Source organism: Oncorhynchus clarkii, chromosome 4, assembly GCF_045791955.1.
Source record: "Oncorhynchus clarkii lewisi isolate Uvic-CL-2024 chromosome 4, UVic_Ocla_1.0, whole genome shotgun sequence".
Taxonomy (NCBI): domain Eukaryota; kingdom Metazoa; phylum Chordata; class Actinopteri; order Salmoniformes; family Salmonidae; genus Oncorhynchus; species Oncorhynchus clarkii.
In genome coordinates this window covers 71,976,853-71,993,636 of record NC_092150.1, presented here as the reverse complement: position 1 = coordinate 71,993,636, position 16,784 = coordinate 71,976,853, and the positions used below count along the sequence as shown (strand labels likewise).

Sequence of the window (16,784 nt, the reverse complement as noted above, 5' to 3'; positions counted from 1 at the left end):
TTTAAAACATCAATGGGCACTACTTTTATCAGGGGGGAGGGGGAGACTTTCCGGCTGACCAGATGAAACAGCTTTTGTTCGAGGTACGAGTAACCTGGGGACGTTTTATATCAAAGCAGGAATGCCGTGGTTGACCCCTAGTTTGTAGACCGCGGTCTATAAAGAGAAGCGGTGTGTGAGGGGCAGATGAAATTGTGCTGACAGACTGATTATGATTCCTCCCTCATCCTCCTCCTTTTCTCCCTTCATCCCAGATTCAATATGGAGTCAAGCAAACATGTCAGAATAACCTACATGTTTTTAAGATTCAGATCACTTTATTTGTCAATTCTACACAAGGTCCACCTGAAATTTGACTTGATTAAAGGGCGTGTTCTATGTTTAATAAGCAATAACGCAGCACTGCAGCAAAAAGAGGAGTCAGTGAATTACAACGGGCTGAAAGCAGCATTGACACAGCAGTCCCACTAAGCATGCTGAGTCATAAAAACAAAACCAAGAGAAATGGATAACGGAGCAGACAGAGAAGAGGGGAGGGAGGAAGAGAGGGGAAAGTGGAGCAGAGAAAGAAAGAGAGGTATACATGAGAGAGAGACATATAGGGGGTTCTGAGTCAGCAGTACTGCAGTCTACAACATCCCAAAAAGCATTTTAGACTCAGGCGTATGAGGCACTAAGTTCTCCTGTTTCAAACTACTCTCAGATGCAAGTATCTTATTAGAACAATCCATTAGAAGAAAAAATCCACTGAATGAAGTTTTCTAAATAAATCAAGTCATTTCCTAATTGTTATCCACAGGTTGGAGACCAGTTTTTGATATGTGTTTCCAAGGATAATGGTACCCATTTACTAATAACATTTATTTATTTATACCCTAGCTGTAGATGCAAGATGGTTGTCTGGGAGACGGACTGTCCTGACCAGGAAGTGAGTGATAGTGAGAAAGTTAGCAAGAGAGAGAGAGTGAGAGGATGCACTGTGGAGACACACTGAGACTGAGTTCAACCCCACCCTGCCCAGAGCGACTGAGTGACTGAGCTCCACCCCACCCTGAGCGACTGAGTGATTTCGCTCCACCCCAACCTGCCCAGAGTGACTGAGTGACTTCGCTCCACCCCACCCCTCTCTCCTTCCCCCATGCCCCTGTCCTGCAGCACCAGCCTGTCACACAGAGGTGGCATCCCCACCCCACTGTCCCTCCATAGGTGAAGCATCGATCTCCCTACACACATACCAAGCCACAGTCCTGCACCTTTGAAGCTTCCCATCTGGCTCGTAATCAATGTGATTTACTTTTTCTGTTTTGATGACCTTGCTGTGGCTCGGGAGTCTGCTGTCCGTTTTTTGTGTGTGTGTGTGTGTGTGTGTGTGTGTGTGTGTGTGTGTGTGTGTGTGTGTGTGTGTGTGTGTGTGTGTGTGTGTGTGTGTGTGTGTGTGTGTGTGTGTGTGTGTGTGTGTGTGTGTGTGTGTGTGTGTGTGTGTGTGGTCTTAGAGTTGGAGGATTATTATCTTGTATATTGTATTTATATCTTATGCATATTCTCTCATTCCCCCATCCTTTATTTTTTTTTGTATGGAATATGTGACCCATTTTCTCAAACATATGTAAGACTTAGATTCAAAGATAATGTCTGGATTTTGCAGAAATTCTAACTAAACCATGGTACATATGTGATTTCAATGGCGGTGTCCGATATCATTGATTGCAGACGATGACTTAATGTGAAGACATGGAGTGAGGTGAAAGTCAATAGGTGTGCAACAATCTTACAAACTTTAATCTTTGACATGTTCTGTCACACTATACTTCCCTTCACCTTTCAGCCTGACAATATATTTTCAGCTCCTACTGTAGATAAAACATACTTCACTGCCTGAATGACTGTGAAAAAAAGTATTGTTACTTTCTGAAATAAGTATGTCTTTGATTATCGTGTAAAAATACAATAAAACACTATTATCTCAGCCTGGTTTGATATTGTGAGAGAGGTATTTGGTGACACTGATTTATTAATATGCAGTGTACTATGATGGACATACACTTGCATGGGGAGAGTAACATATATCTCACGTTAGATTGTCTTGTATTTCCAAGTGTATGACTTCTGTTAACGTTGTGGATAGCACTTCAAAATATGTGTAATTGCTTGATCTCTTGAAATGGTGATCTATCCGTCCATCTCTGGTGTACAGTGGACGCTCGTAGGGAGGATTGTATGCTAGTTTGGAGTGTACACCAGTTATTTGGCGCCCTCTGCTGCCGATACAGACTATCACATCTCTCAGTCGATATATTTTACCATTCCCACTGGTGAGTGCTGTTATGTATGTTTATGTTTGAATGTTGGAAATGTTTACATTTCATTGCATTTTCAAATGAACATTGTTTCCTGAAAATACATTCCACACATGCATTTCATGTTGTAACTTACTTGTGTGACAGTACAGTAAGTCATAACCTCACTGATTTGGCAACAGTGAGGTTTTTAGATGGTACAAACTACTCAATCACAAATCACATGGTACCAGACAAAGAGAACATCTTATTTTGACATTTCTATGTAGCCAAGCCAAATTGACTTAGGGTAGGTTATCCATGGTTGCTAACATGATAGAACATCAGCAGGACGAAATGTGTCCAATTTGTCTCAAATGCCTCATTCTGGGTCAGCCTGATTTACTTATCTTCAAGTCAACTTTTATTTACCAATGAAATTCAAATGCTGATTTTGGGATTAGTTAGGGTGGCTAGATGAGCCAATTCTACTGTGGGCACATACTGTGAGAATGGAGTGCTTCCTATTTATCCCTCGGATGTCAAAATGATGATTGACAATATAGCTCTAGACTTTACACCTCACAAAGCTGACTGACCAATGAGACACAAGAGAAATCCTAGCAGCCTCGACCACTATATCTGGTCACTGTTTCACTTTACTTTGACTGTGGATTTGTCACACACATCCATAATGTTTGTTTTATGTAAAATAGTACAAATAAATAATAAACAGTCTGTGTTCACTGCTTATTCTATTGCATTTGGTTTGGAAACACCTCCACCTTAGATCCGCCCGAGCTTTTTGTAACACAATCTAACTGTGAACCTGGTAACATCTGTACAAATTGTATACCTATGCACTTCAAAAAAATTATATTGTAATAACCTATAAGCATATAATGTATCTGTAGCATGGACTTAATTCTGTCTTTTACATTTTCCAAGCTGTTAATAGTAGATAGAGAAACCTGTCTATATTTCATTCAAAAATAAAGCTAGCAATATAAAAATGTGTACCTGAGTTTCTGTTTCTATCTGGTTCTGAACTACATTTAGTGTATTAATTATCACACATGAAACTGATACCATCATACTGTAAAAAGATTTGGAGAATGATGTCCAAGGTGAGGATGTCACGAAATCTTGCAGAAGTCATATTGGCAAGACACCATTGCATATGATCCTCAAGATGTTTAAATGTTTGAAAGATCACAAAATAAACTGGCTTACTTATGGCTTACTTTTGCCTCTGTAGTACGGATTAGTCATTTGTTACAGCTTTTTCAAAACATGGGCAAATATACGCTAACGGGATCGGTGTCCAGTCCACGGGACGGTTGAGCTAACGTAGGCTAATGCGATTAGCATGAGGTTGTAAGTAACAAGAACATTTCCCAGGACATAGACATATCTGATATTGGTAGAAAGCTTAAATTCTTGTCAATCTAACTGCACTGTCCAGTTTACAGTAGTTATTACAGTGAAAGAATACCATGCTATTGCTTGAGGAAAGTGCACAATTTTGAACATGAAAAGTTAATAAACAAATTAGGCACATTTGGGCAGCCTTGATACAAATGTTTTAACAAATGCAATGGTTCATTGGATCAGTCTAAAACGTTGCACATACACTGCTGCCATCTAGTGCCAAAATCTAAATTGCACCTGGGCTGGAATAATACATTATGGCCTTTCTCTTGCATTTCAAAGATGATGGTACAAAAATATATAAAAGAACGGTTGTTTTTTTCTTTGTATTATCTTTTACCTGATCCATTGTGTTATATTCTCCTACATGGCTTTTACATTTCCACAAACTTCAAAGTGTTTCCTTTGAAATGGTACCAATAATATGCAAATCCTTACTTCAGGGCCTGAGCTACAGGCAGTTAGATTTGGGTATGTCATTTTAGGTGAAAATTGGAAAAAAAGGGGCGGATCCTTAAGAAGTTTTAAGGTCCAACGCAGCCGTTTTTATCTCAATAAACATTTTTTTTCCTAGCTAACAATTAAGTACCTTACTGTGATTGTTTTAAATTAAAATGGTCAAATAGCAATTTCTCAAACAGAATCTATCTTGGACTGTCTGGGTGGGGAGGGGAAATCTGAAAACTTGCTATTATTGGCAGAGAGGTTTGGAACTCTCTTTGTTATTGGTCTATTAACTAATTTACTGCCTGGTGACCAAAACTCCATCCCCCAAAAACTGGTTGTAATTTCAAGTGGTCTTTTCAAACACTAAACTGCATTTGGCCTTTACACTTCCGTCCCACTGCTCTATCTAGTATAACTTGCCTGGGCCAAGTTGTCATGGAACAAGCCAGTTAAAACGGTGAACAGCTCTGTAAATCATGAATGTTTTAGAGTCTGTTGTGAGTTATTAACTAGAAAAGTCTGGAGTAAAACTCTGAATTTGAATTGAATGCAGAAATGAGATTACAGACCCAAGTCTTCCCCACCCTACAGAGTAATACAACAACGCCACTGTCCTATAAGGAGGGAGAGGAGCCAAAACCCTTTATGAAGTGGAGACATCTTGTAACATCTTCAGGATCAACTAATTCCCATACATTGACATTAGCCCAACACCAATCCACGATTTAATCAACAACCACGTGTTCATTTGGATGGGGTTGATGAAAGACTGGGAAACCCTCCGTAGCGATGTCTAGAGTTTATTTAACCAAAGCCAAAAGATGAGTAAAACATCTGAAATCAAACATGCATGTATTCTTGGGATGAATACAGCTGAATAAGAAATAATTAATCATGCCATAATTCTGCAAAACATCTCTTTAATTGTTCATTCTTCACTGTGAAAATGTAAAATAGTTTTCTTTATTATTTACACAGAAGACTAACTCACGTTCCTGAGAACACAGAGATATCACAGTACATGTTCAACTGAGCTTTGGGAGGGCAGCAGTGTGAACGCTCCAGGATCACAGGTCGGGGACTTCCCCTCGCCCAGCTTCCCCATTACCACTGAAACTTGTTTCCAAAAATATCCCAACACAGAAAAGACCAACCGCTTGCATAAATACACATTTTATAATTGACACAGGGAAAGACGTTAAGCTGTTAGTTTACACCTACGACCAATGTGGTTGAACATTGTACAACTTGAGCTCAGCAGGGAGAATCCAGAGACTAACTGATGAGGAGAAACGTGCTATATGTTGACCTCTGAGAAGTACACTTCAGTAGTATTCACTTCACAATGCCTGAATATACTATAACACAGCGTGAGTCACGAGATAAATAGGAGTCCTTCCCCCATGTAACACTCACTTTTATATTGTGTCTTTAAGCCAATGGAAATGTGACTGAACTATGTCTAATTTGCTCAGCATGAAGACTCCATTTGTGCGAAAGTAGTATGGAACCCCAGTCCCAGTTGGCCCCACCCTGGATAGAGTCTAGATAGGATAGGCATAAACCATAAAGCCATATTTACTATATGGATGGCCATTTTTCTTTCAGCTAGTCTAGGAGATCCAAAAGGATAGAACGAAGCTAGAGGAGACTGGGCTAGGGGTCAAAATGGAACTGAGCCTGACCCTCCCTGCCACCAAACCGTACTGTACAAACAGAGGGAAAGAGTAACTGCAAATGAAGCCGCAGCAGATGAAGATAAATATCATACTAGAATTTTGTCAGTAACACCAAGGCCTTGAATGGAAAGAGATTGACAACAAATATACATACACCTTCACTATACTAAATCAATTGTTTTCTAGATTGGAAACCAATTAGTAATATACAAACTTTGCAATAAAAAATATGATTTGTAAATATAGCATTGTATATAAAATTAGAAAGGTATATCCAACACAAAATAAGGTCTTTAAGAACAAATTCAAGCAAATGATCATCAATTGGCAAGGTGTACAATATTGTACAGAATTGAAAACTCCCTTCAATACATGTAGGCATCAAAATATGATAACATAAATGTGTTTAAAATCCACAGATAGTAGCTATTTAAAATAAACAAAGGTTTATAAAAATGGCACGACTGTAAACATCACCTATAAAGCTACAGTGCTTGCTTCTGCTTTGAGGCCTCTGTTGGAGTAACCAACACAATCCTTAATTTGGGCCTAGATTGCCCTGTTTCGTCTATGGCAATTGTGCTTCTTTTCATACCCACAGTTGGCACACGTTGCACAAAAAGTAACAAAATGGCTGTTCAAAAACAATGTACAGAAGGGAATTTATACCACGGAATTATGAAATGTCATGGTACATGTTCTGCTTACAAGGTTACTGAAAACTGCCAAAGGAAGACACAGCCTACTGGACTGGACCTAATAGGCCATGGAATGAGGTTGATTCTGGACTGGACCTAATAGGCCATGGAATGAGGTTGATTCTGGACTGGACCTAATAGGCCATGGAATGAGGTTGATTCCGGACTGGGCATATACTTATTTCATCAGTATACTGCAGGAGATAACACTTTGGAAAAGGAGATACGTTTTCTTTTACAGCAGATGTGTTGAGACCCCCATTCGGTCTGCACCTGCCTGCCTGTTGCTTCCCCTGGTATCTCCTGCACCATTTGATTATAGAGAAACATCACTTCCTCCGGAACTCTCTCTCAACTTCCTGTTCCTGTCTGGAGCTAAAAGCCGAGTGAGAGGCTCGACCACAGCCAACGGCCACTTTAAATTAAGTAACAGAAACCAATGTGACAGACCTATGTAAATGAAGCACCAGAAAGAGACTGAGAATACGACAAAGCCCTAGTCATAATTACACCACGAACTCAACTGTAGCACATATTTTGAGAAACATATAGCAACATACTACTTTGCCAATTGGTCAGTGACATATGCATAGGAGAACAAATGGGCGAACAAATGCAACGTCATGTTGGAAAGAAGACTTAGTACAGTGTGTGGTTTTCACATGGACACTTAATAGACAGTTTCTACTGAAACAAGTCCAAGTCTCTGGCTTTGCTGTTAAATAAACCTGAGGAAGCATTTTCAGTAGATATAAAACCCCTCCTATATACCTCTAACTAAATCTTTAGCTTAACTACTGACCATCATTTACCAAAGGAAATAATAAACATACTGTATATAAGAGAATAAAAATATAAGACTGGTTCTGGTGCTGTGGACCTACTCCACCAAGATCTGCTCAGTTTTTATGGCCGTAATGAGGGTGGCGGCGCCGGACGAATCAGAGCCCTCGTCTTTGGGAAACTCCTCCCCCTGCAGCAGCCGCACCCCTGACTGCCCCTGCAGGCCAGCTAGAGCCCCTTGGCTGAAGCACAGGTGCTTGATGACCTCGTTGGGGCTGGAGAAGGTGGTCTCACAGACATTACACTTGTAGGGCCTGGCCGAGCCTAGGAACAGCGCCTCCATCTGGCTGGTGTCGTCCCCTGCGGCACACAGCTCCATGCTCTGCCGGTCCACCATGGTGTAGGCGTCGGCACCCTGGGTCAGGCACACGTGGCGAGCCGCCTGGTTGGCACGACAGAAGCTCTTGCCGCAGGCGCTGCACTTGTAGGGCTTTCCCGTGTGGATGTACATGTGCTCTCGCCAGTGGCTCTTCTGGATGAACTTGCGTCCGCAGGTGGCGCACTCGTACTTCCTGCGCTTCACCTCGCGGTCCAGGTCAGCACTTTCCAAGTTGTCGATATCCGCAATGTCCGATGGAGGTGGGGTGTCGGCCTGGGACTGACACCCGGTCGCCCACCCCGACAACTCTGCTCTGGGAGAGTCCATGCTGAAACCAGAGGGCGGTGCTTGCTCGCTGTCACTAAGCATCTCAACTGTCATGGCAGCAGACCGTTCTCCAACTCCCCTTAGCAGGACCTCCTCTACCTCTGGTGTGGTGGCTGCTCCTCCTCCTGGGAGGACAGGTGAGTGTGCACCGCTGGGCTTGGCCACCAGAGGGAGCCGGGCCAGGCTGTGCTGCAGGAGGTGCTCCCTCAACAGGCTCCTCTGGTTGAAGCGGCTGCCACACAGGTGGCAGGAGTAGTGCTTCCTGAAGGAGGCATTCCTCTTCATGATGCTCGGCTTCACATGGAGAATGGTGTTGGAGCTACCCAAGGAGGGCGCCTCTCCTGTCGGGGTGTTCCCTCCATGCTCCTCATACGAGGCCCGTTGACCGCTGGTCGAAGCCTCCACCATTTCCTGAAACGAAGAGTCCAGCTTGGACGCATGGTTGGTGAATGCCGCTGTTACAGCAGACGTGGACGGATACTTCCTGTCAGGGAGGCTGTCCAGGTCAAAAGGCGAGGAGAGCTGGCGCCGGATGGGCAGCCTGCCGGACAGCGCAACCTGCTTGTCGGAGATCTGGATGCCAAAGAGGGAAGTAGAGAGGGGCAGGCTGGGCTCTGGGTGGGAGAAGGATGTCTGGCTGGCCAGGCTGGCCTCCTGGAGGAGGGGGTAGGCGTGGAGGAACTTGACCCCCTGCTCCAGCCTGGCTGGGTCGATGAGCTGAGGGGCCAGCTTCCCTGTGTACATCAGGTTGAGGAGGTAGCTGAAGATGTCTGGCTGGATGTCGGCAGCCTTCAGGCGGACACAGTCACTGAAAAGAGAATTCATGGTATAAATAATAATTTATTTATCAGCCACATCAAAACATCTTGGAAATTGAAAACAAAAGCTTTTATTGATCACCATACATAAACATGGTCCTTTCCTTATTGAGTTGCACATATTCTACTACAACCTTTAGGTGAACTTGTTTGAACAGTCCAAGCAGGGCTATATTAAGCTTTCAGTTGTAAATCATTAGTAAACGTAATGTTAGCCTAGCTTAATGTAGCCTACAGATAGAGCCCATGCCGTGTTGTTTACCATACCTGTCCTGGTGTATGAAGAGCATTCTGAAGTAGTTTGAGAAGGCGGCCAGCACGGCCTTGTGGGCTTTGAAGAAGACGTCTCCGATGGCGATGGTACAGTCACACAGGAAGCCAAACTCCCTCTGAGCGTTGAGCTGCTGCAGGAGGATAAGACCATGGTTGGCCAACTCCATTCTTCAACCTGCACATAGAAAGACACAAAGACGAAGGCAAGTCAGTCAGTTGGTTAGTTTCCTGTCTGGAAGAGGACTACAATGCCACCAAAGAAAGAAGTCTGAGAGGGCCACTGACAGCTGTAACACCACAACAAACTCCAATGTAGGCTAACAAAACAAACGCTGTTGTTGAATAGAGGCAATTTAATGGCTTATTTTCTGATACATAATGTATGAGCATACTATTTTAATCATCTTTTTCATCAAATGTATTTCAAAGCAGGGAAGGGCTCTTGTCCTAAACATAGCCTAACAGCTCAATGTCCAATGAGTACAAGGAGCTGTTTAACATCAGATGACCTGATCTCAGAGATTCTGAGGTTCGCAGAGCTATTGACTGGATAGTTTTTCCACAAGGCTGGCTATAACCACATTAGCAAAAGCGTTCGATGGGAAAGGAGACAGAATGGGTGGTTTCCTTATTGACCTCTAGGCTGCAGCTTCCGGAGGACTACTCACACAACCCTACAAGCTGCCTCAGGGGACAGGATGCAGAGGAGGGGTTAACCTCCCGTATATTTAGGCTAGAAGAATATCCATTTGGAAGAAAGAGCACACCACATTGAATGTATTTTTCCTTGCAGTTATGTCAGTTGAACAAAAACTACTGTATAAAACAAACTGGATGATGTGGAATAAGACACCTAAAAGTTACTCCGATATAGACCTCAGTCACCTCACCATCTCCAGAGGGAGTGCAAATACCGCCTTGGAATTCCAGCCAATCAGAAGTGTCAGATAGAAACTGACAGATCCATGGAATAAAGGTGTATGCTTAGGTAAGTAGCCTAATCTCTTCAGGCACAATCTGCTCTCAGTCCTTTGACGGGATTCCAACCCCCTCGCATGCCTACGCCCTTTGAACCCTTACTCATATAGGGAGTGTGCTCTCTGCTCTGGCCACCAAGACAGCTGCAGTTGACCCCTAAAGGTCACCACAGGATTGGAGGCTTTTGGGCGTCACATGATCAGGTTTGTGTATATCTACACATTCCTGAGGCAAGACTGACTGGTTCCACCCCTCCACCAATGGGAATGGAACATGCAGGGTATAACACCCATTCTCTCACTATACCACACAGGAACACCACAACACTCAAGTCAAAACCCTGGGCAGTAGGCACTAGGCTGACACAGGAGCCTTCTCTTTGCATGTACATAAGAAGGAGGGCTGCCCAGTGGCGATTCGTCATTCAGGGCAGGTGGGGCAGAGCCCCATCTGTTTTGAGCCACACAATTTTTGAACAAATAACTTTTTTTTTTTTGGGGGGGGGGGGGGGGGGGGGGGGGGCTTTCCTGTTTTGCATGTTATTTTGGCATTAACACATCAGTTTACAAACAATGTAAAATAATTATATATACAGTGCCTTGCGAAAGTATTCGGCCCCCTTGAACTTTGCGACCTTTTGCCACATTTCAGGCTTCAAACATAAAGATATAAAACTGTATTTTTTTGTGAAGAATCAACAACAAGTGGGACACAATCATGAAGTGGAACGACATTTATTGGATATTTCAAACTTTTTTAACAAATCAAAAACTGAAAAATTGGGCGTGCAAAATTATTCAGCCCCCTTACTTTCAGTGCAGCAAACTCTCTCCAGAAGTTCAGTGAGGATCTCTGAATGATCCAATGTTGACCTAAATGACTAATGATGATAAATACAATCCACCTGTGTGTAATCAAGTCTCCGTATAAATGCACCTGCACTGTGATAGTCTCAGAGGTCCGTTAAAAGCGCAGAGAGCATCATGAAGAACAAGGAACACACCAGGCAGGTCCGAGATACTGTTGTGAAGAAGTTTAAAGCCGGATTTGGATACAAAAAGATTTCCCAAGCTTTAAACATCCCAAGGAGCACTGTGCAAGCGATAATATTGAAATGGAAGGAGTATCAGACCACTGCAAATCTACCAAGACCTGGCCGTCCCCTCTAAACTTTCAGCTCATACAAGGAGAAGACTGATCAGAGATGCAGCCAAGAGGCCCATGATCACTCTGGATGAACTGCAGAGATCTACAGCTGAGGTGGGAGACTCTGTCCATAGGACAACAATCAGTTGTATATTGCACAAATCTGGCCTTTATGGAAGAGTGGCAAGAAGAAAGCCATTTCTTAAAGATATCCATAAAAAGTGTTGTTTAAAGTTTGCCACAAGCCACCTGGGAGACACACCAAACATGTGGAAGAAGGTGCTCTGGTCAGATTAAACCAAAATTGAACTTTTTGGCAACAATGCAAAACGTTATGTTTGGCGTAAAAGCAACACAGCTGAACACACCATCCCCACTGTCAAACATGGTGGTGGCAGCATCATGGTTTGGGCCTGCTTTTCTTCAGCAGGGACAGGGAAGATGGTTAAAATTGATGGGAAGATGGATGGAGCCAAATACAGGACCATTCTGGAAGAAAACCTGATGGAGTCTGCAAAAGACCTGAGACTGGGACGGAGATTTGTCTTCCAACAAGACAATGATCCAAAACATAAAGCAAAATCTACAATGGAATGGTTCAAAAATAAACATATCTAGGTGTTAGAATGGCCAAGTCAAAGTCCAGACCTGAATCCAATAGAGAATCTGTGGAAAGAACTGAAAACTGCTGTTCACAAATGCTCTCCATCCAACCTCACTGAGCTCGAGCTGTTTTGCAAGGAGGAATGGGAAAAAATGTCAGTCTCTCAATGTGCAAAACTGATAGACATACCCCAAGCGACTTACAGCTGTAATCGCAGCAAAAGGTGGCACTACAAAGTATTAACTTAAGGGGGCTGAATAATTTTGCACACCCAATTTTTCAGTTTTTGATTTGTTAAAAAAGTTTGAAATATCCAATAAATGTCGTTCCACTTCATGATTGTGTCCCACTTGTTGTTGATTCTTCACAAAAAAACAGTTTTATATCTTTATGTTTGAAGCCTGAAATGTGACAAAAGGTCGCAAAGTTCAAGGGGGGCGAATACTTTCGCAAGGCACTGTATATCATTGAGTTAATAAAGCCGCATACAAACATGGTCTCTTTTTGTTTTCTTGGGTGTGCAGGTGTTTCAGCCTAGCTCAGTGCTTTATGTGGTGGTGGGGAAAGCCAGCAGAAAATATGGAGTGTTGCACAGTGATTGGCTCAGTGTTCTGTCACTCATGGGAACTTTACATCACTGCCAAGTGTAAGAGCAGACCTTGAAAATTCTAGCCCTTCGACTGCTGCCATAGAAGTGCCCATCCAAGAAGGCTCAAGGTCATTGGCCAAAGATAAAAGGATGTCAAATCACGTTATATGTACAGTAGCTTTGATTGGACTGATCATGTCAACATCATACTTTCACCATCTTAGCTAGCAGTAATCATGAATCAAGTCGACAATCTGGCAAATCCTTTTAAATCCTTGTCATATGAAGAGAAATAATGAAGAGAAATTATAGATAAAACGTATCGGTGCTCATCGGCCGTTGGACATAAACATTACACAACAAGTTGGAAATAGCAAATTCAACGAGTGGTTTGGAAGGAATCGGTGACAGTGGCTGTGTGGTCCCAAATCTGGGATTAAGGGGCTCTTTTCCAAGTTTAAAATTATAAACATTCAACATTGGCCATGCTGTCAATGAAGCATGAATTGTGCCACGCTCAAAACAACCTAACTCAGAGGACCGCCACGCCACCTTCCTGTTCAAGTGAGCTGAGCACAACAAGGTGAGTCCAAAAATGTATTGTGTGCTGCTTCATAAATGATGTAATATGCCAGGGAGATATGTATATGGTAGCTAAAAAAGTAATACGAAGTGTATGTTGTGTAGTTTAGGGCTCCCAAGTGGCGCAGCGGCTAAGGCACTGCATCTCAGTGCGAGAGGTGTCACTACAGACTCTGATTAGATTCCAGGATGTATCACAACCGGACGTGATTGGGAGTCCCATAGGGCGGCGCACAATTGGCCCAGCGTTGTCCGGGTCAGGGTTTGGCCGGGGTAGGCCGTCATTGTAAATAAGAATTTGTTTATAACTGACTCGCCTAGTTAAATAAAGCTTAAAAAGATGTTAGTAGCCCACGTACCTCAACCTAAAAATGTGGTCTATTTACCCCTCTTAATTTCACCTACTGTTCTACTGTAGCCTATAACCTGCTTTAGAGAAATGTAATCATTGAATATTGTAATAGCTTTCATTGTCTGCTTAGATGCCCCTTTTATTTATCCTACGGTTCTAACTTGGTGTACAGGGAGAGCACTGTAAGATTGGCCCATGTTCTGAATTCTGTTGCTGTACATTTCAAAAGTGCTAAACAAATGGTTATATTGACTAACGATACATCCATCCTAGATCGCTCTTTGTCTCAATCGAAATTACGGATTGCCTCTTATCTGCTTGTCATCCCCTTATGTCATAGTTTGTACATCTCAATTGTCATTAGAAACATCATTTGTTTAAGCAAGTCAGCCATATCAGCTATGTTTTTAAGGCAGTAAATGAGGCTGAATGAACTGTTTCACTGCCAGACAAGGCTCCGCTGATAGCCAGGTGTAGCAGTGGTAAGGTGTTGAGACTGCTGTTGGGACAGATTTATGTAGGCCCTAATAGTTTGCGGGCACTGTTTGTCACCGTTATAGTGCAATTAATGTATTGTTTAGTGTTGTGGCTTTGCTGACATGCATCCCACTTTTTTCATTTTGCCCCACCAAGGTTTACATGCTAAAATCGCCACCTAATCTGGAATTGTCTAAAGAGATGAAGAGAGCAACTCTCAATCTGGTCCAGACACAATAGTCTACTAATACTGCTGGAAAACACTGCAGGCTAATGTTGCAGCATTGGTGGTGATTAAACAATATTGACAAATATGTTTATTAAATCCATTCTGGCAAATAAAGTAGCCTGCCTTACATTATCAGAAAATACCATCATGATATTTTGTGTAGAGGCAGACATCCAGCAGTCAATTGTTGAGACCTGTGACACTCAATAATTATGAATGAGTCATTTAGTAATAGTAAACCTTTGAGCAGTCACTCAAGAATTAGGAATCTAGCAGTAAAGTACCATGTGTTCATAGTAGTCCTATGTGTTTGTAAGAAAGCGCCGCCCCTATTGTAGACACGTGGAACGGCCCGATATCCCGCAGAGAAACCACTTCCGCAGTACGTTTTCATCCTAAACAAAAAAATAGCCCTTACAAAACCTATAGGTGAACGCCTATGCTGCTGGCATGTCTAGTTTAGCTATAGACCCACGCATCGGCAAGTAACAAAATAATTGTAATCGGTTTCATTTAGGAGCTGAAACGGTGTGTTCGAGCGCGCCACGAAGGCTCAGGCGCCAGCCTCTGCTTTGCCCCCCCGACTAGAGGAGCGGTGTAGCGAAAATAAACGGAGCCTCATGAAATGGACAAGGGGTGGTCGCCGAATACATTTCTTAAACTTCAAAGTGACCGATTTATTGAACCCGTATATAAATTACATCAGTCGGTATACAAAATGTAATTAAGTGCGGGTAGACTTACCTTTCTACTCTGCTTGCCTTGAATCCGTGGAGTTAGTCGTGTTGTTGTTTGTTACCGGAGGACTTGTCCGTTGGGCTTGCAGCTGCTCTGTTCCTCTCAAGAAGCATTGGTAGCGATGGTCGTCGGTGTTTTCCGGTCGGGTTACGTTACAATCACATGACTATGTAGGGCACTTAAAAACAGCAGTTCGCTTAACGGACGAATTCTCTTTGGGAAGGGAACCGTAACCGCCGTGTGTCACTGTGAATAGAGAATTGTATCCACCTCGTTACAGCTAAACGAAAAGGACTATAGAGGGCGAGCACTGTATGATAATTTATTCAATCTCCGGTTGGGGCACGTCAAACAAACCGATGTAGGGGAAAATAGCCGTAGGTCGCCCACCCCACCCCCACACAAACAGATAACGTTTAACGTAGTCTACAATCGTGACTGCATTTGCATTTTCGGTTGGTAGCAAACAAGAGCTTCCTGTAAACAAACGAATTTACCGCCGCGGTGAGTCTCTGGCAACTGTCGCGAGGCAGACGTTGGTACCCAGATTGTTGGCTGCTTTTGGTTCAATTTGTAAATTAGAATTCTGGGGTTCTCAAAGTGCGGGAGGGCAATGAACTAGTTAACTTTTTAATTTAATTTCAGTATATTTTGTTAGGCCTAATCTAGTCCCCCATGAATTCGTTTAATTCGGCTATGTTGGTTACAAATGTCAAAATGTGTTTCAGATTATAGGATAAATTGCATTCCACGTTTCATGGTGCAGAACATGTATGATTTGCAAGAAATTACTTTGGGGCATTTATGTATGATTATGTGTGTGTTTTTCTCTATTTGTCATTGGCAAATACTTCAGAAAATCCTCCTGGCTATTTCAAGCCTAAAAGGACCACTACAGTTGTCATCTGAGGTGTTTGCTGTGCTACAGTTGATTAACAGGGTAATTTTATATTTTCAAAAGGAGGAGTCAAATACAATTCAAGAGGATCTTGATCCAGGACATGAACCACCAGCAGCCACTTGGAACCTGATAAAACATTAAAGAAACACCACTGTACAACACTCCTTATGGCTGCTTATTACATGGTTATATGCTGCTTATGACTGTGTAAGAGGCTTTGTTACAGGGTTCATTATAAGTGTTACTGCTACCCATATTCCTCATGGTCAGAATTCTGGCCATATCAACAGACTTCTGTATCATTTTCAACAGGATGTGAGCTAGCATGACCAAGGAGAGAGAAAACACACACACATCGCCTGCCAGGAAACTCAGGAAGTGTGGGGGGGGGGGGGGGGACTACACACACACAAATACACACACACACACAGATGAACTAGTAGGCATACAGACACACAAATACACACAGGAGTACACACCCATAGTCATAGAGGGCACAAACTTAGACACCCACACACCAACTTTGTCATTGGATACACAGGAGTCTCTGGGGCACAGTGACCTGTGAAACTCATTGGAATGGATAGATGTTGCCTAATGCAAACACAGAAGCAGAGCTATCCTCAGGGCTGAGTTTCAGGTTTTAAAGCAGACATATGAAACACTGTAGAACTCCGATCTTATTAATAGACCGGACAGAGAGTTTAAGAGCAAATTGGTTGAAGGAGAATCTCCCCTAGACACAGAGATGGAGTAAAAAAAGAAAAGGGATAAAAAGGGAGAGGGTATAAAAGAAGGAAACAAAAACAATAATATGAGCTTTTAGAACTGGTGCTGCCTGGCTCTGCTAGATGCTACTACTGTGGGAGATGTTAATATGACTGTCATTGCCATTAATATATAGGGGCTCTATAGCGAGATAAAAGAGGTTTAACCATAAGCGAAACTCAAGCTGATGCTAGAAAAAGGGTAACGGAAACTAAAGCATGTTTAAAGTGTTTGGGGGTTGATTGAAAGAGGCAGACTAGATAAATGCTATGTTCAGAGCTCCACTCTGATTCACACTTGAAATCATTA

The 16,784-nt window shown here is 42.7% G+C and overlaps 2 protein-coding genes across 3 annotated transcripts in view; one reads left to right on the top strand and one right to left on the bottom strand.

Moving 5' to 3' along the window:
- LOC139407241 (A kinase (PRKA) anchor protein 12b) overlaps nt 1-3,300 on the top strand; it is a 60,430-nt gene extending 57,130 nt beyond the window's left edge. For both annotated transcript variants that reach the window (XM_071150839.1, XM_071150840.1), the window contains one exon: nt 880-3,300. The gene's annotated coding sequence lies outside the window, so the exon portion shown is untranslated. The remainder of the gene's footprint in view (nt 1-879) is intronic.
- A 1,757-nt stretch (nt 3,301-5,057) lies between these two features.
- On the bottom strand, nt 5,058-15,607 carry LOC139407240 (zinc finger and BTB domain containing 2b). Its single transcript, XM_071150838.1, has 3 exons — nt 14,813-15,607; nt 9,106-9,286; nt 5,058-8,828 (listed from the first exon to the last, which is right to left on the bottom strand). The coding sequence occupies exons 2-3, from the start codon at nt 9,276-9,278 to the stop codon at nt 7,412-7,414; spliced, it is 1,590 nt and encodes a 529-aa protein (XP_071006939.1). The 5' UTR covers nt 9,279-9,286; nt 14,813-15,607; the 3' UTR covers nt 5,058-7,411.
- Nucleotides 15,608-16,784: the final 1,177 nt, after the last annotated feature.

Coding starts and splice junctions, on each gene's coding strand:
- LOC139407240 (XM_071150838.1), bottom strand. CDS start 9,278: ATGGAGTTGGCCAACCATGGTCTTATCCTCCTGCAGCAGCTCAACGCT. Junction 8,829..9,105: donor CTCTTCATACACCAGGACAG/GTATGGTAAACA, acceptor TTCTCTTTTCAG/TGACTGTGTCCGCCTGAAGG.